The sequence below is a fragment of the Pieris rapae genome, chromosome 2 (genome assembly GCF_905147795.1).
Source record: "Pieris rapae chromosome 2, ilPieRapa1.1, whole genome shotgun sequence".
Taxonomy (NCBI): Eukaryota; Metazoa; Arthropoda; class Insecta; order Lepidoptera; family Pieridae; genus Pieris; species Pieris rapae.
In genome coordinates, this window is record NC_059510.1 from 9,421,665 (window position 1) to 9,436,891 (window position 15,227).

At 32.2% G+C, this 15,227-nt stretch overlaps 2 protein-coding genes across 3 annotated transcripts in view; one reads left to right on the forward strand and one right to left on the reverse strand.

Annotated features, from left to right (window-relative positions):
• LOC110991852 (innexin shaking-B) overlaps positions 1 to 15,227 on the forward strand; it is a 101,453-nt gene that overhangs the window by 7,730 nt on the left and 78,496 nt on the right. The window lies entirely within an intron of this gene.
• Positions 10,023 to 14,706, reverse strand: LOC110991855. The gene is made up of 6 exons (XM_022257395.2): positions 14,550 to 14,706; positions 12,524 to 12,678; positions 12,256 to 12,346; positions 11,407 to 11,553; positions 10,753 to 10,872; positions 10,023 to 10,326 (listed from the first exon to the last, which is right to left on the reverse strand). The coding sequence occupies exons 1-6, from the start codon at positions 14,613 to 14,615 to the stop codon at positions 10,096 to 10,098; spliced, it is 810 nt and encodes a 269-aa protein (XP_022113087.1). The 5' UTR covers positions 14,616 to 14,706; the 3' UTR covers positions 10,023 to 10,095.

Consider the following 15,227-nt stretch of genomic DNA (forward strand, 5'->3'; position numbering starts at 1 on the left):
TATATTTGAATATGCAAGCTAAATAGAATTCTAATTAGCAAATCTTTGAAATTCACAAAGTAGTTAATCCTATTAATATAATTTAACTGTGATCTTCGAAGTGCGCATCGGTTTTATGGTCATTTAACCAGTGATAAACGAACCGAAATAATTAACCATTTTTATTACGTCGTATACTTTATTGCGAGATATAACTTTGAAATTGACGGATTTGATTTAATGTTGTATCATAAATACTTCGGTGAATTACGTTCCATATGATAACTTAAACTATCATTTAAAAACAGTGTTCTTTTGTAAATATGCTTAATATTTATACAATATATAAATTTTAATGTACTTTACACAAAAAAACATCTCGTATATGGCACAAAATATAATTGCGTGCGACATTAACGGTGTCGCACTTTTCACAATTAAAGAATAAACTCGCATTCAAAATAAGCTCCTTTGAGTTCTGCCTCCCTGGTGTTAAATTGTGCGGTACATACGGTTATTCCCACGGGATTTAGCGATTGTAGCAAAAAAGTGCTCTTACCATTTTCAGATTCCCTAGTACATTTCCGATTGTTTACCAATTCGATTTTTTTGAGCCGCACCCTCTGTTCAATCCGCAACCACATCAACGTCTACCTACCTACCTGCCTTTTTTTTAGATACAGTATGTGTTCTTCGTATGCCTGACCTATGACCTAACTTTATTTTTACCTAAATAAATATTTATGTAAAAATAAAGTTTAAATATATATATATATATATGTACATAGTTTTAAAAAATTGTCTCATAAATTCTGTTATACTATTTCAAATAAAAGTAGCTAAGCAAAGAATCTCAATTCGCCTTAAGATATATAGATCACTGATAAAAAAGTACATAATGTGATATTCGTAATTATATTAATATACAATTACAAACTAAAAATATATCTAATAACTAACCTTAAAATTTAATTATTAAAAAATATTATTAAAAGGAGTCCCTTTAGGCAAGGTTCCGAAGATACTAGCAGCGTTCCCTCTTTGAATAGCTAGACTAATTCTTTGTGCGAGGTAGCTGCCAGCTCATAAAGTACATAATATATTATGCAACTATACTAGAAGATATTGAAAACCGGAAATAAATGGCGAATTTCCGGTGTCTCCCCACTTGGCAGGAAGAAAAGATCCTTTATGGAGTACTTAATATAAACCTCTCTAACGGCTCTGTTGTCCTGGTACCAATTTGTTCTTGATGTACGATATTCCCACGGTCATTTTAGTTTCAAATGCCGTCAAGATTCATTTTGAAACGTAATTTTTTTTGGCGCGCATGCGTCATTTAAACATTGTACTTCATTGCATGATTACATAACATATCAACAGCATATATGAAAAAAATTGCATGGAAAATAAATAGAAATAATGAGGTATTTTAAACTCAATTAATATTTCTTTCTTCAGTATAAAATATATCTCTATCTACCCTATAAGAGTCATTCATTGCCATTTTAAGAAAGCACTTGAAATTAATTCTCATTCTTAGCTGTTTTTAAGATAAGCCACCTAACAAGTTCTTATATCCTGATACTGAACGGTTTCAGGTTCACCTACTGAGAGTCATGTTCCCACGGGTGGGTCCGTGCCGGCGCAGCGCAATCCGTAGTTAAAAAGTTTTTTGGCATCACATATTTATTTTCTTTGGTAGAAACAACAAAGCGTCAATGCTATTGTTGTGTAAATTAAAACTTATAAAGAAGAAATTGGAAAGCTTTAACTCGACTTAACAAAGCGATAAAAATATTTCTGTAAATTTTGTAAACCGTTTTAATAAAAAACAATGCATGGTAGGGAAAAGCTCATCATAACTTTTACTCATAAGTAATTTATTCGAAGCGATACTTGCAGAAAAACAGGGTTCGGATAAATTTAATTTAAATTTAATTTTTTGACATCGAAATAAGCAAGTAAACGTACACAATGGAGATTGCACAATAGCTGTAGTTTGGTCAGCTGCACAATGCACTGTGATTGTTCACACTCACACCACGCATCAACTTTATAGTACGAAACTGACGTGTTTTCAACTAGACGGATTGTGTTCACACTTCTTTTGATATAAAAGAGACAAACCGCTTCTGAAGCTGTGCTACAATTTATTTTTGATTAAGACAAAACGTTTTTATTCTTGGCACAGAACGCAGGTGATGTGCCAAACATTTCGTCTTAATTAATTAACAATTAATTTCCTTAAGAGGATTTTTACAGTATTGACTTGTATAAGCTTAGTACGTGATTGTATAATATTTTGATAATGTCTTCAACTATAGGGCAAACGGACAGTAAGCTGATGCAACGGACAAATATTGCAGTACCAGATGGCTTGCAGGTGCGTAGCCAATATTTTGAGTAGTGCTCTTTTCGTAATTCGATACAGAAATATTGCCTACGTTATCTATACTATTTTATTTGGTTTACAGTTTTTATCGGATGTAGATAATTTAATTAATTTAATAAAATTATAGGTGTCGTTTTACGTATGCCTGCCGTATGTACTTAGTTGATTATTTTCTATACGAATTTTGTTGTCAAATAAATGTTGCACTCGTTGGTACTTTTAGTTATTTTTTTGGTTTATTTTTTATAGAACAGGGGGCAAACGGGCAGGAGGATATTAAGTGATACCGCCGCCCATCGACACTTTCAATGCCAGAGGGCTCGCGAGTGCGTTGCCGGCCTTTTAAGAATTGGTACGCTCTTTTCTTGAAGGACCCTAAGTCGAATTGGGAGTAGTTAAAATTATACAACGTTTCTTTGTTACTCAGATGTTAACATACAATTTATTTGTATCATATATTATTTTTCACAATCAAATTAGATTTAATTAAAAAATAAATCTTATCATTTCACGACGAGCATTTTTTAACCATTATTTAAAATTTAGTTATTAAAATCTTGACTTAACGTTCAGCAGCAGTGTAAGGTTTGTTTTTTACAACAAATAGTTCGATAAAAACTGTAAATATCATCTTCTCTAAAATGAATATTTTTGTTTATTTGTAAATAATACAAGACGCTAAAAGTAGGTAAAGAGCTACTTCTAAGTTCTATTGGAGTAAAACAAAGTTCCTACAAAGCTATCAATACCGCAAAGATTTTCTTAAAAACTACTGTGTTCCATTGTTTAGATATAGGCAGGGCTAGGAATGTAAATAAATGGTTTTTATAGGTTAGAAGACTTTTATAATAATAACAAGAGAATTTTATTCAGAAACAGTAGTTTAGTTAAAGAGTATCTGAGTGCCCTTTTATGGCAAAGCCTCCCTCAAAGGAAGGACGGGATCCTTATGCACCTGCTGTTATTTACCAAGGTCTATACATCTTTTAAGTTGTCTCCTTATTTATCGTTTGTTGTACCTGGCACCAGTTTAGTACTTTTTTGCTCCACTTTTCTGTATGACTTCTATAAGACGCTTATTTTCGTGTAGTTATGAAAATAATGAAATGCGCTAAGAATATTTTCATACGAGCATTTCTGCTATTCATCGAATAAGTTTTTTAATTAAGTATCTATCTAAAATAAAAATTCATGCTTATTTCATTTGCCTTGAAATAATGTACTTACGTTAATTCTTGACCTATTAAAAAAGGAGTAGTGTCGAAAATGTATGCCTGCATTTATATCCTAAGAACTGGATCACGACGCCTACTGAATATGCAACGTGCCGAGACAAAGGATTGCATTATGTAATCTTTTAATTACTACAGCCAATGACCTCCTAAGGTCCTCTTGCTTCCGGTACTTACGAAACATCTGAAATAATTTAAGCTGAGTGTTCTTTTGGAATTACTTGTGTTACTTTCAACAAAAAAAAATATGCTTTTTTATATGTACGATTTAAAAGTTTTTTAAAATAAATAAATAAAAATATTTTTCGGTCGTGGGTTTTTGTAATATGGATGGATAGAATCGACGTCACGTTAGCACCTTAAATGAAATAGGAATTCATAAATAACGTGGAGGTTCGCAGTTTAATACGTTCCCCGGAATGAAGTGAGACAGAGAATTGATCATCTCTCTTAATCCAGACTCCCATAGCGATGGAGGAAGGCAAGGCAAGCAAGAGAGGTCTCTCTCCCTCTATTTTTATTTATTTAATTCGACGACATCTATCTCCAATTTGCGTTGCGAAGCGGACACACTGCCATTTTCTTTAAATGTACTAGGAGTTCATAAGTATTCAGAAATTCAACTATAAAAGCGGCTTGGTACCTAAATAGGAGCTTAATAATGGCAGCTTTCTAAAAGTTCTCAGTCATCAGAGTAACATAAAATTAGTGATGCTTTAAAGTTTATTTGATCATTGCAACGTCCATGTCACCCTTTCTTAATACTAGGCAGTCATAACATTTCAGTGTTAGCAACAGCGCATATGTTCATAATGTCACATATAACCTTCGGTAAAGTTCAATTCCCTTAAGTTTTCTGAACACCTTTTTCATACTTACTTTCAAAGCCAATGTTATATATCCAACAAAAAGCTCAAAGTATTAAAAGCTCCAGAAAACACTTAACTGCGTAACTTAGAAAAATGGTTGAGATTATATACCTTACCTTTGAAATCATAAAGTAAGATTTACTTAAGCCCAATTCAAACTAAGTCCAGCTATTTGTCTGTATTTAAGACTTTTGTAGACCTTAATTCCATGCCTTAGGGAGTTTTCATAATAAAGGAAAATAAAATGCCCATAGGTATATTGTTATTTCCATAGTAAGCACGGAAAGAATAATATATGATGTATAAGTACGCAACTACTGATATATAAATAACAAAAAAAAAAAATTTTCGTCTACATTCAAGCTTGTAAAAAACAAACGGCTTCAAGCCTAATGTGTAATTTTTGTGTTTTACCGGAATCCAAAAGAATAGTAAAAAGAGGCTTAAAAAAATTTTTTTTACAAAAAATTAAAGTAACGACACAATCTTGCAAATAGTGATCATGGATCACCTTCATCATTAGAAATCTTTATTTAATATTCCATCTATGAAAAAAGCCAAAAATAATCAAATGGCTGACTTTACTATCCAGCCAATGGTTCCGAGCCGTATAAATCAGAGATTTATTGAGAAAAATTGCCGATAAGCACTCGGCTGTATTTATGTTATTGCGAATTTGAGATCTAACTTATGATCTCTTATCTTAATGTATAGGGAAATAGTCTGGATAGTTTTATTTCACTTTCATACCTATTTGGCCAAGGGAAATCTAGATATAGAAAATCTTCCAGGTCCTTTACGTGGGGAACAACTGTTTTATTTATTACACATCTTGCTTAGTTCAGTCATGGTCAAGTTTTGGGACATTTTAAAATGTTTATAGGAAGGTTATTAATAAAAACGATTATGTCCATAATTTCAGCTTAATTTAAACGTTGCTATTTTTATATTTCATTTAAAGTTTTAAAACACGAATGTGCAGTAGTACAACGAATGCTATTTTAAACAACAAATCTTTCGATAAAACATTTTACGTTTATTTGGAGCGTCGTCGATAAATGTTCTAAATATCCCCCAACATTTTACCCAAGAGTAAAGGAGTTAATATCCGAACTCCATAACATGGGCGGTCATTTTGTGGCACCCTTTCATGGGTTCATCAGAAAAGTATTTGTCCCTTTAGCGTTCCTATCATTTGTAAATTTCGTGATGATGTTTCTTGTTATTTTGTTTTGGTTTTATATCAACGCAGTTTTTCTATCGTTATAGTTGTGAGATCTGTCGGTTAATTTATTCAGTCCCTAATGATAGTTTCTAATAAAAGAGTACCGAGAGTTTTTTACGCCGGCTTTTTCTCTCCGCCTACACCAGAGGGGGTCTTCTTTGATGAAGTGGAATAAGTGATACCTTGATGATCTTATGTTCCAAAATAAAGGTATTTTATTTATTTTTATTTTAATGAACTTTCTGTTTTAAGTTTATAAGTAATTAGCTAAATAGCATATTATACTGACAATATCAACATTACAAATCTTTATGTTTTGAATAAATACATTAACTTGGCCATCGCATGAAAACACAATGCATCTCTCACGTAATACATAACATCTTAAATTGTTTAATTTAGTAATAATATACATGTCTGGTAACTGAACATTAAGGCTTCCAATTCTATCTAGAACGAAGTTACAGGTGGTTGAAAATGTCCTAAACTACTTCGAGAAAAAGGTTTTTTGACAAGCCTACAGATAAAGTTACATTTCTATTAACGCACGCTTTCTAGAGAGGAGCCAAACGGGCAGGAGTCATCTGATGTGAAGTGATACCGCCGCCCATGGACACCCTCAATGCCAGAGGGTTCGCGAGTGCGTTGTTGGACTTTTAAAAATTATTATCTCGACCTTAAGTCGAATTGGTTCGGAAATACTTCAGAGGGTAGAAAAACATAGTTAATAAAAATAAATTCTTACAATATATTTTATGTAAAATATTGCAGAAGATATTATGTATTGTATTCAGAACCTGTTAGTTATTTGTATAATTTAAAAGCTCATCTCGCCTTCCATAAACATAAGGATGTGTCTACTAAACGAAAAGTGCATGAAAAGTGAAAGATTTCCGCTCTGCATTGCCACACTTCCTGTTGAGATCGTGCGTGATCGTTAGCTATTTTTCTTTACAATCAATGTTGCAACCCACACATTGATATTTTTATATAATAAAAAAACCGTTCAAAACTCTTCAAATATATTTTTGAGTAATGGTTTCATTTATCAATTTTTTTTTATAACACATACTGTCATCTAAAGGTTTAGTTTAGTTTTGGCTAAGTAGGTGGCAAATTATTAATTATATATGTTTGCATTACTACCGGCATTATATATAATTATGCTGGTACTAATCCAATCTGATAACGTCGAAAAAAATAACATTATTAAAATCATATTATACACATGAGATAGTGTCATAGACAACATTCAGTAGGCGCAACGTCTTTATTAATCTGTGCAACCGACTGGTTCTGGTCCTCGTTAGTATAATATATGGTACAAGATAAGATAAGCACACAATAAAATTACCACAAAATTGGTGGTACTTTAGGAATTAGGAAAAAAAATTGCTGATTTTAAACCTAGGGATTAAATAAGGGACGACATTTTGTAAGAGGTCACTGCTCTGGATATGATTATTTAGTAATTTATGTAAGAAGGTAACACCGGCTAAAGTCTGGTGGATAGTAGGATAGTAATGTTAATTGTTACTTGCTCTTTCCTTGAAAATAATATAATCAAGGTTTGTTTACCAAAGAAAAACAAATACATCGCAATACATCGTATCAATGTAACGATACAATTGATGTGATGTGGTAACTAACAGTGGTTTATAAAAATAAACGCTATATCGTAAATCCACATGTTGCGCGTGCACATAAATTATTATTGTATATGATAGGGCTATGAGATAGGCGAATCCGAAAAACGATGTGGACACATTCAATTGAAATGCCCTTCCAATCATGCGTATTTAGTTTTAATAAAAATAAATAAAATTTTTTTTTTTATTTTTTTAATCATGGTTGTTTGGTGAAGACGTTTATCATGTTACAAGATAATGAATTATGTCTTGAATTAACTAATTTACTAACTTTATCTTAATTTACCGGTATGTATTAACCTTCATTATTTTTTATTATATATTTTTTTTAATTTGCTTGGGTTGTCGCGTGATGCCCCTACAGGACCGGGGCATCGGGCAATTGCCCTGTTTACCACCCCCTAAGCCGCTGCTTCCAATTCTTGAAGTTCACATGTTTTGAATGTATATAATACAAGAAAATATATTTACTCTTTATTAATTTTTTAAATTACTCTTGAATTCTCACAAATCTATAATAAAAAATGCTATCTGTGGACCCCATACTATGGCCTTATTGCAAACTAATTGACGACCTATATATTTTTCATCCAGACTCCCAAGCTAGAAAATCTTATGTAGCGTTTTTCATAGCCCGCCGCGATACTATTTACGGGTTATACATATTACAAGCAATAAATTTACATTACCAATAAAATATTACGACGTCTACTGTGCTGTCAAATCACGCACTTGTTGATCTATGGAAGCTCCATGGGATAATAATTCCTGAATGCCAAACGTTGCCATTAGCCCTGCTTATCGAGTAAATTCATGGCTATTTCTGGTATATTATTCTGTTCTTCCCCATGTGAGAAAACTTAAATATGTATAACATCCATGGACGACAGCAGCAATGATGACACTTGAATATATCTCGATCTGAAGATGGAGATACCTGTAGTTTAAAATTGAAACTGTGCTGGATTTGTGAAGTTATACTTCTTTTGTCGCGATGGAGAAAAATGATGACAGTGAATTTTTACGATGCGCGCGCACACCGACACCTAAATTCGACATCGTAAAGTTAGATCTAGGTGGCATGGAAATAGATAGCTATGTTCAAGTTGTATATTCTAGTATTTTTATATTTAAAACAAGTCTTTCGTACAATTAAACAGTGTGAATAAATAAATATTATTTTGGTGTTTTTAAATCAAACGTTGATAGTATTTACTAATAATTTATTTATTTAAATAAAATCTTTTTGATTAATTTTAATATTTATCGTTAATCACTACTGCATTTTAGTTTTTTTCCATATGCCAAAGACGTAACTTCTAACGCGTGAACACGACATTACTCAGTCATGCTGTCGTACTTAGGGATTACTTCATTAAATAATAATAATATATTTATTTTATTTCTCACAAATACATATACAATAATTGTCATTCTTCTTTGGACCACTGCTATTGCTTAAGTGAGACTGATGCCTGTTAAAGGTTGTGCACCTGTGTTACACAGGCCTCCACCACTTCGGATCGACAAAATGATTATATGTAAAGAATAGACAATTATATTAATTATAAGGAAACCACATGGTGTATGCGTGTGTGTTTGTGTATGTGTGTGTTTGTGTATGTGTGTCTGTGAATGTGTGTGTTCTGAATAATTGACGTAAAAATATTGCACAATTATTATAGAATAGTTACTTAATTCAATTACTTTTGAGATTTAATGGTTACAAAATAAAAACCTTAAATCATAATCCAGGCCGTATTTTCCAGGCTTTTTCACGGTGTATGATTTAATCATATAATGAGGCAATGCTATTGTATAATGTCGAGTAAATGAGATTGAGAATACAAGGAAGCCTTTCAGTCAAGGTGACTCTCAATGGATGACGTTTGACGATCATAATAAGGGTATTTAGTAATTAAATAAAACTACCGCGTCATACGGAGGTCATAGGGCTATGGTGGTATTGGCAAAATAAGTTTTTAAGGCAATGCAGTCATGTACGAGAGGTTCGTTTGCAGAAATGATTGTTAATATTCTGTTTATCTTTATCAATTAATATTTCTGTAAATTTTGAATGTTTTTTTTTTTGCGAATATCTTTGAAACCTTTTAATAATATTGTTTTAAATATTATATTTTACTTTTATTTATTGTTTTTTGCTATTTTAATTTATGTTAGCAGTGTATGTTTTACTCAAAATTAGTATTATGTACGTATCTATTGTATATACCAGTAGTCATTTTATTATGTTTTTGTTTACATGCGATACTAAGCTGGCATTTTAACCTAAAATGTTTAATTGACTTTGCAACAAACGTGCTTTGTCCACCTGTAAATGTTCTGCAGTAATTATTTATAATAAAACGAAATGAACTGAATATTGTCATTTTGTTCAGAAAATTCTCGTGTAATTCATTCTTGCCCATACTCCTCGGAAACGGCCGATTCTTACGAATTTTTTTAATGAAAATGTAGTATGTCTGAGAATAGGCTACTATCTATATTTCAAAGCCTTAAGTGATAATTGGTGTCTACCTCAAAATTTAGATTTTTAATTCTTAAACAATTTTTTTAGTTTTTATCGTACAACATACAGAAATACATACAACCCTTAATTTTCACCCTTCTATGATCAACCCCTATTTTTTATAGTAGACGTAAAAAAGTAAACAAAGTTTGCATATATATTTATTTGTTACATATATATTTGTTACAATTACATACCAAAAAGGTGTAAAAACGGTTAAGGATTTTTATTATTAACAATACCGAGCCATGTTGCTGGGCAGGTGTCCTTAAAGGCTGGACTAGAGTGTGCTAAATGGATGTCGAGTAACTCGGCTATTGGCAATAGACGTGCTGCTAGAGCTTTTAGTAGTTCGATCACTTGGGGTCCAACTTCTTGAGGCTTCGTGGAGAGGACTTCCAGGGCTTTTGAGTGAAGCGCAAAGTTGATTGTGTTTCGTAGGTTGTACTGAAGAAATAAAAATAAGAAAACAGCTTTTTGAACTTCGCCTGAAAGCTCTTGATCTTTTCAAATTTATTACAAGTTTATTTAAATGATGAGTGATACAAAAATCAATAGCGACCTATTAAGTCTCAGGATAATATATAAGTTTTGTGATCATTTTTTTTTACTTAATTAACACCCTTCTGTGACTGCTACACGTCGTCGACGAGGTTCTGAGGCATATCGGTTTCCTCACGATATTTCTCTTCACCTTACGAGTGAGTGAAACCTTAAATGCGAACATCAACAGAAAGTCAACTGTTCCACAGTCGGGGTTCGAACCTCAACCTCATGGATAAGAATCGTACACACTAGACCAACAATATTCTTGATGAGAAATTAATTATTATTCAAATTTATTTTTACGGTAATTGTATTTAGCATTTTTACCTGAATAAGAAGTGTGACTCCAAGGTGAACTGGTTTGATTTCCATTTCTTTTAATTTCCGAATAAGGATACGTGGAGTCAGATCATCCAGATTACCTAATTGTGAGAGGATTCTTGGAGCCTGAAAATTATTAATTAGGTTAACCTTCATCATTAGAGAATCATCTTTAAATAAAATATAAAGATGAATCTAGTTGCCCCTTTCAAAAGGTCGTGTGGATAGGTAGGTATAGTCAAGAAACTCCACACTTTACTCTTTTAAAATAGAATTTACAATATTTGTATACATTAGTTAAATAATTATATGTGAAGACAATGTATTCCCCATCATGTATCAATATATGATAGATATTTAATAAATTAATAAAAAGAAAGAAATAAAGAATATAATATTTCTTAACGTCGCGTATAATATCAAAATGGTTTGCTCACAATAGAATGACAGTGATGGTGACCGGTATCCATCATGTGGAAGGCATATGTAGGTACAAGGAGCTTTGTTTTGGACTCTTGATTAAATAAGAAAGTACTCATTATGTTGTCGCAGAAGTAATACATCCCTCCAAGACGGCGTAGCAATACTCTTGAGCCCTCTGGCACTATGAAAGAATTTTTTGCCTGCCATCTCATTAAAAGCATTGTGAAATCCACTTACCGTAAACATAATGTCATACAATCTGGCGCATGCGTGGAATACTTGGGAATCTGCCATTTGATCATGCATATCCTTACTTTCGACTGTCATGTAGTATCTGTGGGCAGTGTCGATTCGGTTCGTTGCGCTTGAGTTTCTTGGTAAATCCTTAAAAATCAATTTGTTTATTAGCGTTTTTTTATTTTTCAAGGAACAGTAGTTTTTTCAAAAATTATTATTCATGAATATTGCTGTAGAAAGTTGTGACTCTTGTCTCTGAGGCTGTAGGTTCGATCCCCTGCAATGCACCAATGGACTGTATGTACGAATCGATCACTGCTCCTATGGTGAAGCAAAAGAACGTGAGGATATCGGCTGACAGTGTCTGAAATCCAAAAATCAACTACATGTCTGATAAAAGGTGCTACTAATCTATAAAATAAAAATGATGAAAGAAATCTAAGGCCTATAGGGTTACAGCACCACTATTATTATTATTATTATTGTTACGAGAATTACCTCTAAATCTTCGTCAATAAATATATAATACGTGTAAGTAACTATATAGAATTATTTAGAACTAAATAATTTATAAAAGTTCTGTAGTATTTAAATACTATTTTGTTTTTATCGCTCTGAAAGTAAATTAAAGTGTACAAACACCTACCGTAAATAAAATTAAAATTTTTGACTGTTAATTAGACCTGTGAAAAATGCAAGGAAGTTTTAAGATTTGTTGCTCCAGGTCGCATCTGGAGGCACCAAATATGTACTGGACATTCTAAAGGGTCTGACTAGTTTTTAGGTTCCACGTACATGTCAGATCTAATTTCAGGTTAAATTTTTCAGGTAGGTTCAGATTTATAGTACCTTTGCGATATCGATTAATTTCATTACAAGGGATGAGTAAATTCTCCGGCTGATTGCATCCGTCCTTCTTGACCTGTAGTTGTCAACTTCGCTGAAAGTTGTAATATGTAGTAAATCTTATGAACGACCATCGACTAATATGACGTCTCATGCAATTGATTCATTCTTTATTCAAAGTTTTTTCATTTGTTCTGGTACAATTCGACAAAAGTTTCTAAAAACCACTTATATAAGAATGACTCAAAAATCATTTTTATTTTATTCTTACCGTTTAACGATATACTTTATGAGCAACGACATGGTTCTATTTAAGTAGACCTGGTTCTCTTTCTTCAGGTCAAATAATAGTTCTTCATCAAACTTTGAGTCCTGTAATGCTTCAACAATTGTTTTAGCTATCTTCCGATTGTCTTGAAAAAATATCTAAAATAATTTACAATAAATTAATTCGTAATAATTAGGGTTACGATTTATGGCTTAACACACAGTATTTCGTATTTAATAATATTCAAAATTCTCTCTCCCTAATATATATATTAGTTGTTTCTACTATGTATTTGCGAGTTGTTCCCACAAGTATGTAAGTGCGTGCTCCTATTTCACCATGCCTCCTGCTGATAGAGGACAATGGTTTTAAATTATTTTAACATTTTTTTATTACTCAAGATATCATATGGAACATTGTGTAATGGTTGCAGCTCCTGACAAACGTTGTGTAAATGAAAAAAACTTGGCGATTACGAGTAAAAAGAGTGGCGAAGAGCTTATCGCCAGTTCTTCTCTCCCGTTCTACGCCCTTGATTTGAGAACAACGCATTCAATATGTATATTTCTTTTTTGACGTTCATAAGTGTACATTATGTTACCTTCATAAATAAATTATTTTTGATTTGATTTGAATTACACCCGAATTATTAATTTAAACTTTGTAAAACTGTACCGTGACCATGTGTGTATCCACCACATCGCCACATTGCCACCCTTCCTAGTTATAAAGACAAATCTGAACCTGATTCAGCACTACATAAAAATTGTGGCAAATTAGAGACAGTGACAGACAGACACTTTTTGTAACTCTTCTTCTGATGATTCGTCATATGCGAATTGGCACTATTTTCGAAGTAACTTATTTAACTTAATAACTTAAAGTAATATTTAACTTATAGTCGAATCGTATTTTTTTTCTCATGCAGCTCATTTTAGACGTGTGGTCACCTCAGCTACTGCTTGTAGCTGAGGTGACCACTTAGTATTAGCTAAGTATTAGCTGAAAATAATCCTTGCCCCATGTAATATTCTAAGCCAGGTCAGCAAGCCAGGACAGTACTAGCTTGCTCTCCTAGCTTGAATAACTAGCCTCGTGTAACTCAGGCATTAGTTTTGCCTCAATAAGCAAGCAATATATATATCATATATACATAATTACATCCTCTCTGCGTTTGCTGCTGGCCTGGTAGAAATCAGATGTAGCATGACAGACAAAACGTTTGTGACGCATAGAAAATCAACCTTCTTTTCAAACAAAAATTGTTCACAAAGAGCACACAAGAACTGCACATAAAGGAAAATGGACATGTTATCTTGGCGGGAAAACAGTTGACATTTCACTTAGTTCTCAAAGCGGTGCCTTGCTCTATGCCTCTATATTGCGAGTTATTTCTGAGTTTATTTTTATCGGGATTATATCAAAATCTATTAATGTCTTGTAGTTTGGTTTACATAAAATTTAAATAGAATGTGACCGCTTGTAACAATTAAAGAAGCCAAAATTTTACACTAAAAATTCAAATAATCCTCATTGAATTAAGAAATGGGTTGCAACGCTGTTTTGCTCAGGAAATTATTTGGAAATGTCATTTCAAATTCTTAGCTTAGATTTGTGATATCTCAAACTTTCAAGGGAACTACTTTAATCTATAATGAGCCCTTTACAAAAATATCTTCAATCTATCTAAATTTTATCTAACTAGATGAAAGACAGATAAAATATATAGCCATGTTTCCTTACTCTAAGTAAAAATAATTTGTGACTCATTGAACGGACTAAGAAGCAACTAATTCCTTTTCGGATTATAGACTAAGTCCGGATAATACTAGCCTGTCACACGGGAATAGTATTTAAAGAACTTCTAGAAATTTCCTTTATCAGATTTTAAAATCATATTGAAGTCGTTCATCACGGCTATTTAACTTTTAACTCATACTTAATTTAACTGTCACGTAAATTATTAAATAACATTAAACAAAGACACTTTATTTGCTAGTATAAATTAATTGAAGCATAAAAAAGAAACCTCTTGTGGATTGCCGCAAACATTTGTGAAAATTGCCAACACAACTATAAAACAAATTGGTTCCATTGCAGCTGCAATATTCACTTTACAAACATAAACATTTTACACACGGAATATAGAATGTACTCGAAAATGTTCCAAATACCTACTCTAGCCGCTTAAAAATGTATAACTTAGGATTCGTCTACACTAGAATCTAGTATAATATGAGTATGCTTTAAAGTGGTTTAATTGATATGTTTAACTTATATTATATCAATTGTGTATATAAATCCTACGGGTTTGAATAAAGCTCAAAACAAACGCCAAATTGTATCAATTACTTCTTTAACCTTTGATAATATATAATCTCTAAAAATCTATATCTCTAATCTTTTTAAATTAGTCTTTGTAGAGTAGCCAAAACCTTACTAGGGAAAATGTAAATAAAGGATAACCAATCAATTAAATTGTCAAACAACGAATCAGGTAAACTTGGTTAGGATTGGTCTAAATAGGTTAGCTGATAATGACAATTGACTGTGTAAAAAAAAATACCACAACAGTCACAGCAATCTATAATACTCTGATTAAGAAACCAGAGTTTAGAAGCCCATTTTTATACCTAAAAGAAAAAAATCCTTGTAAATGCTCCCTTTCATTGTATTTATAAGATGAAAATTGTGCGATGTAATAAAA

Excerpts from the sequence above, each read along its gene's own strand:
- LOC110991855 (XM_022257395.2), bottom strand. The coding sequence starts at position 14,615 with ATGGAACCAATTTGTTTTATAGTTGTGTTGGCAATTTTCACAAATGTT. Across the intron at positions 11,554-12,255 it reads AATTAATCGATATCGCAAAG|GATTTACCAAGAAACTCAAG; the intron begins GTACTATAAATC and ends TTGATTTTTAAG. Across the intron at positions 10,327-10,752 it reads GAGTCACACTTCTTATTCAG|TACAACCTACGAAACACAAT; the intron begins GTAAAAATGCTA and ends TTATTTCTTCAG.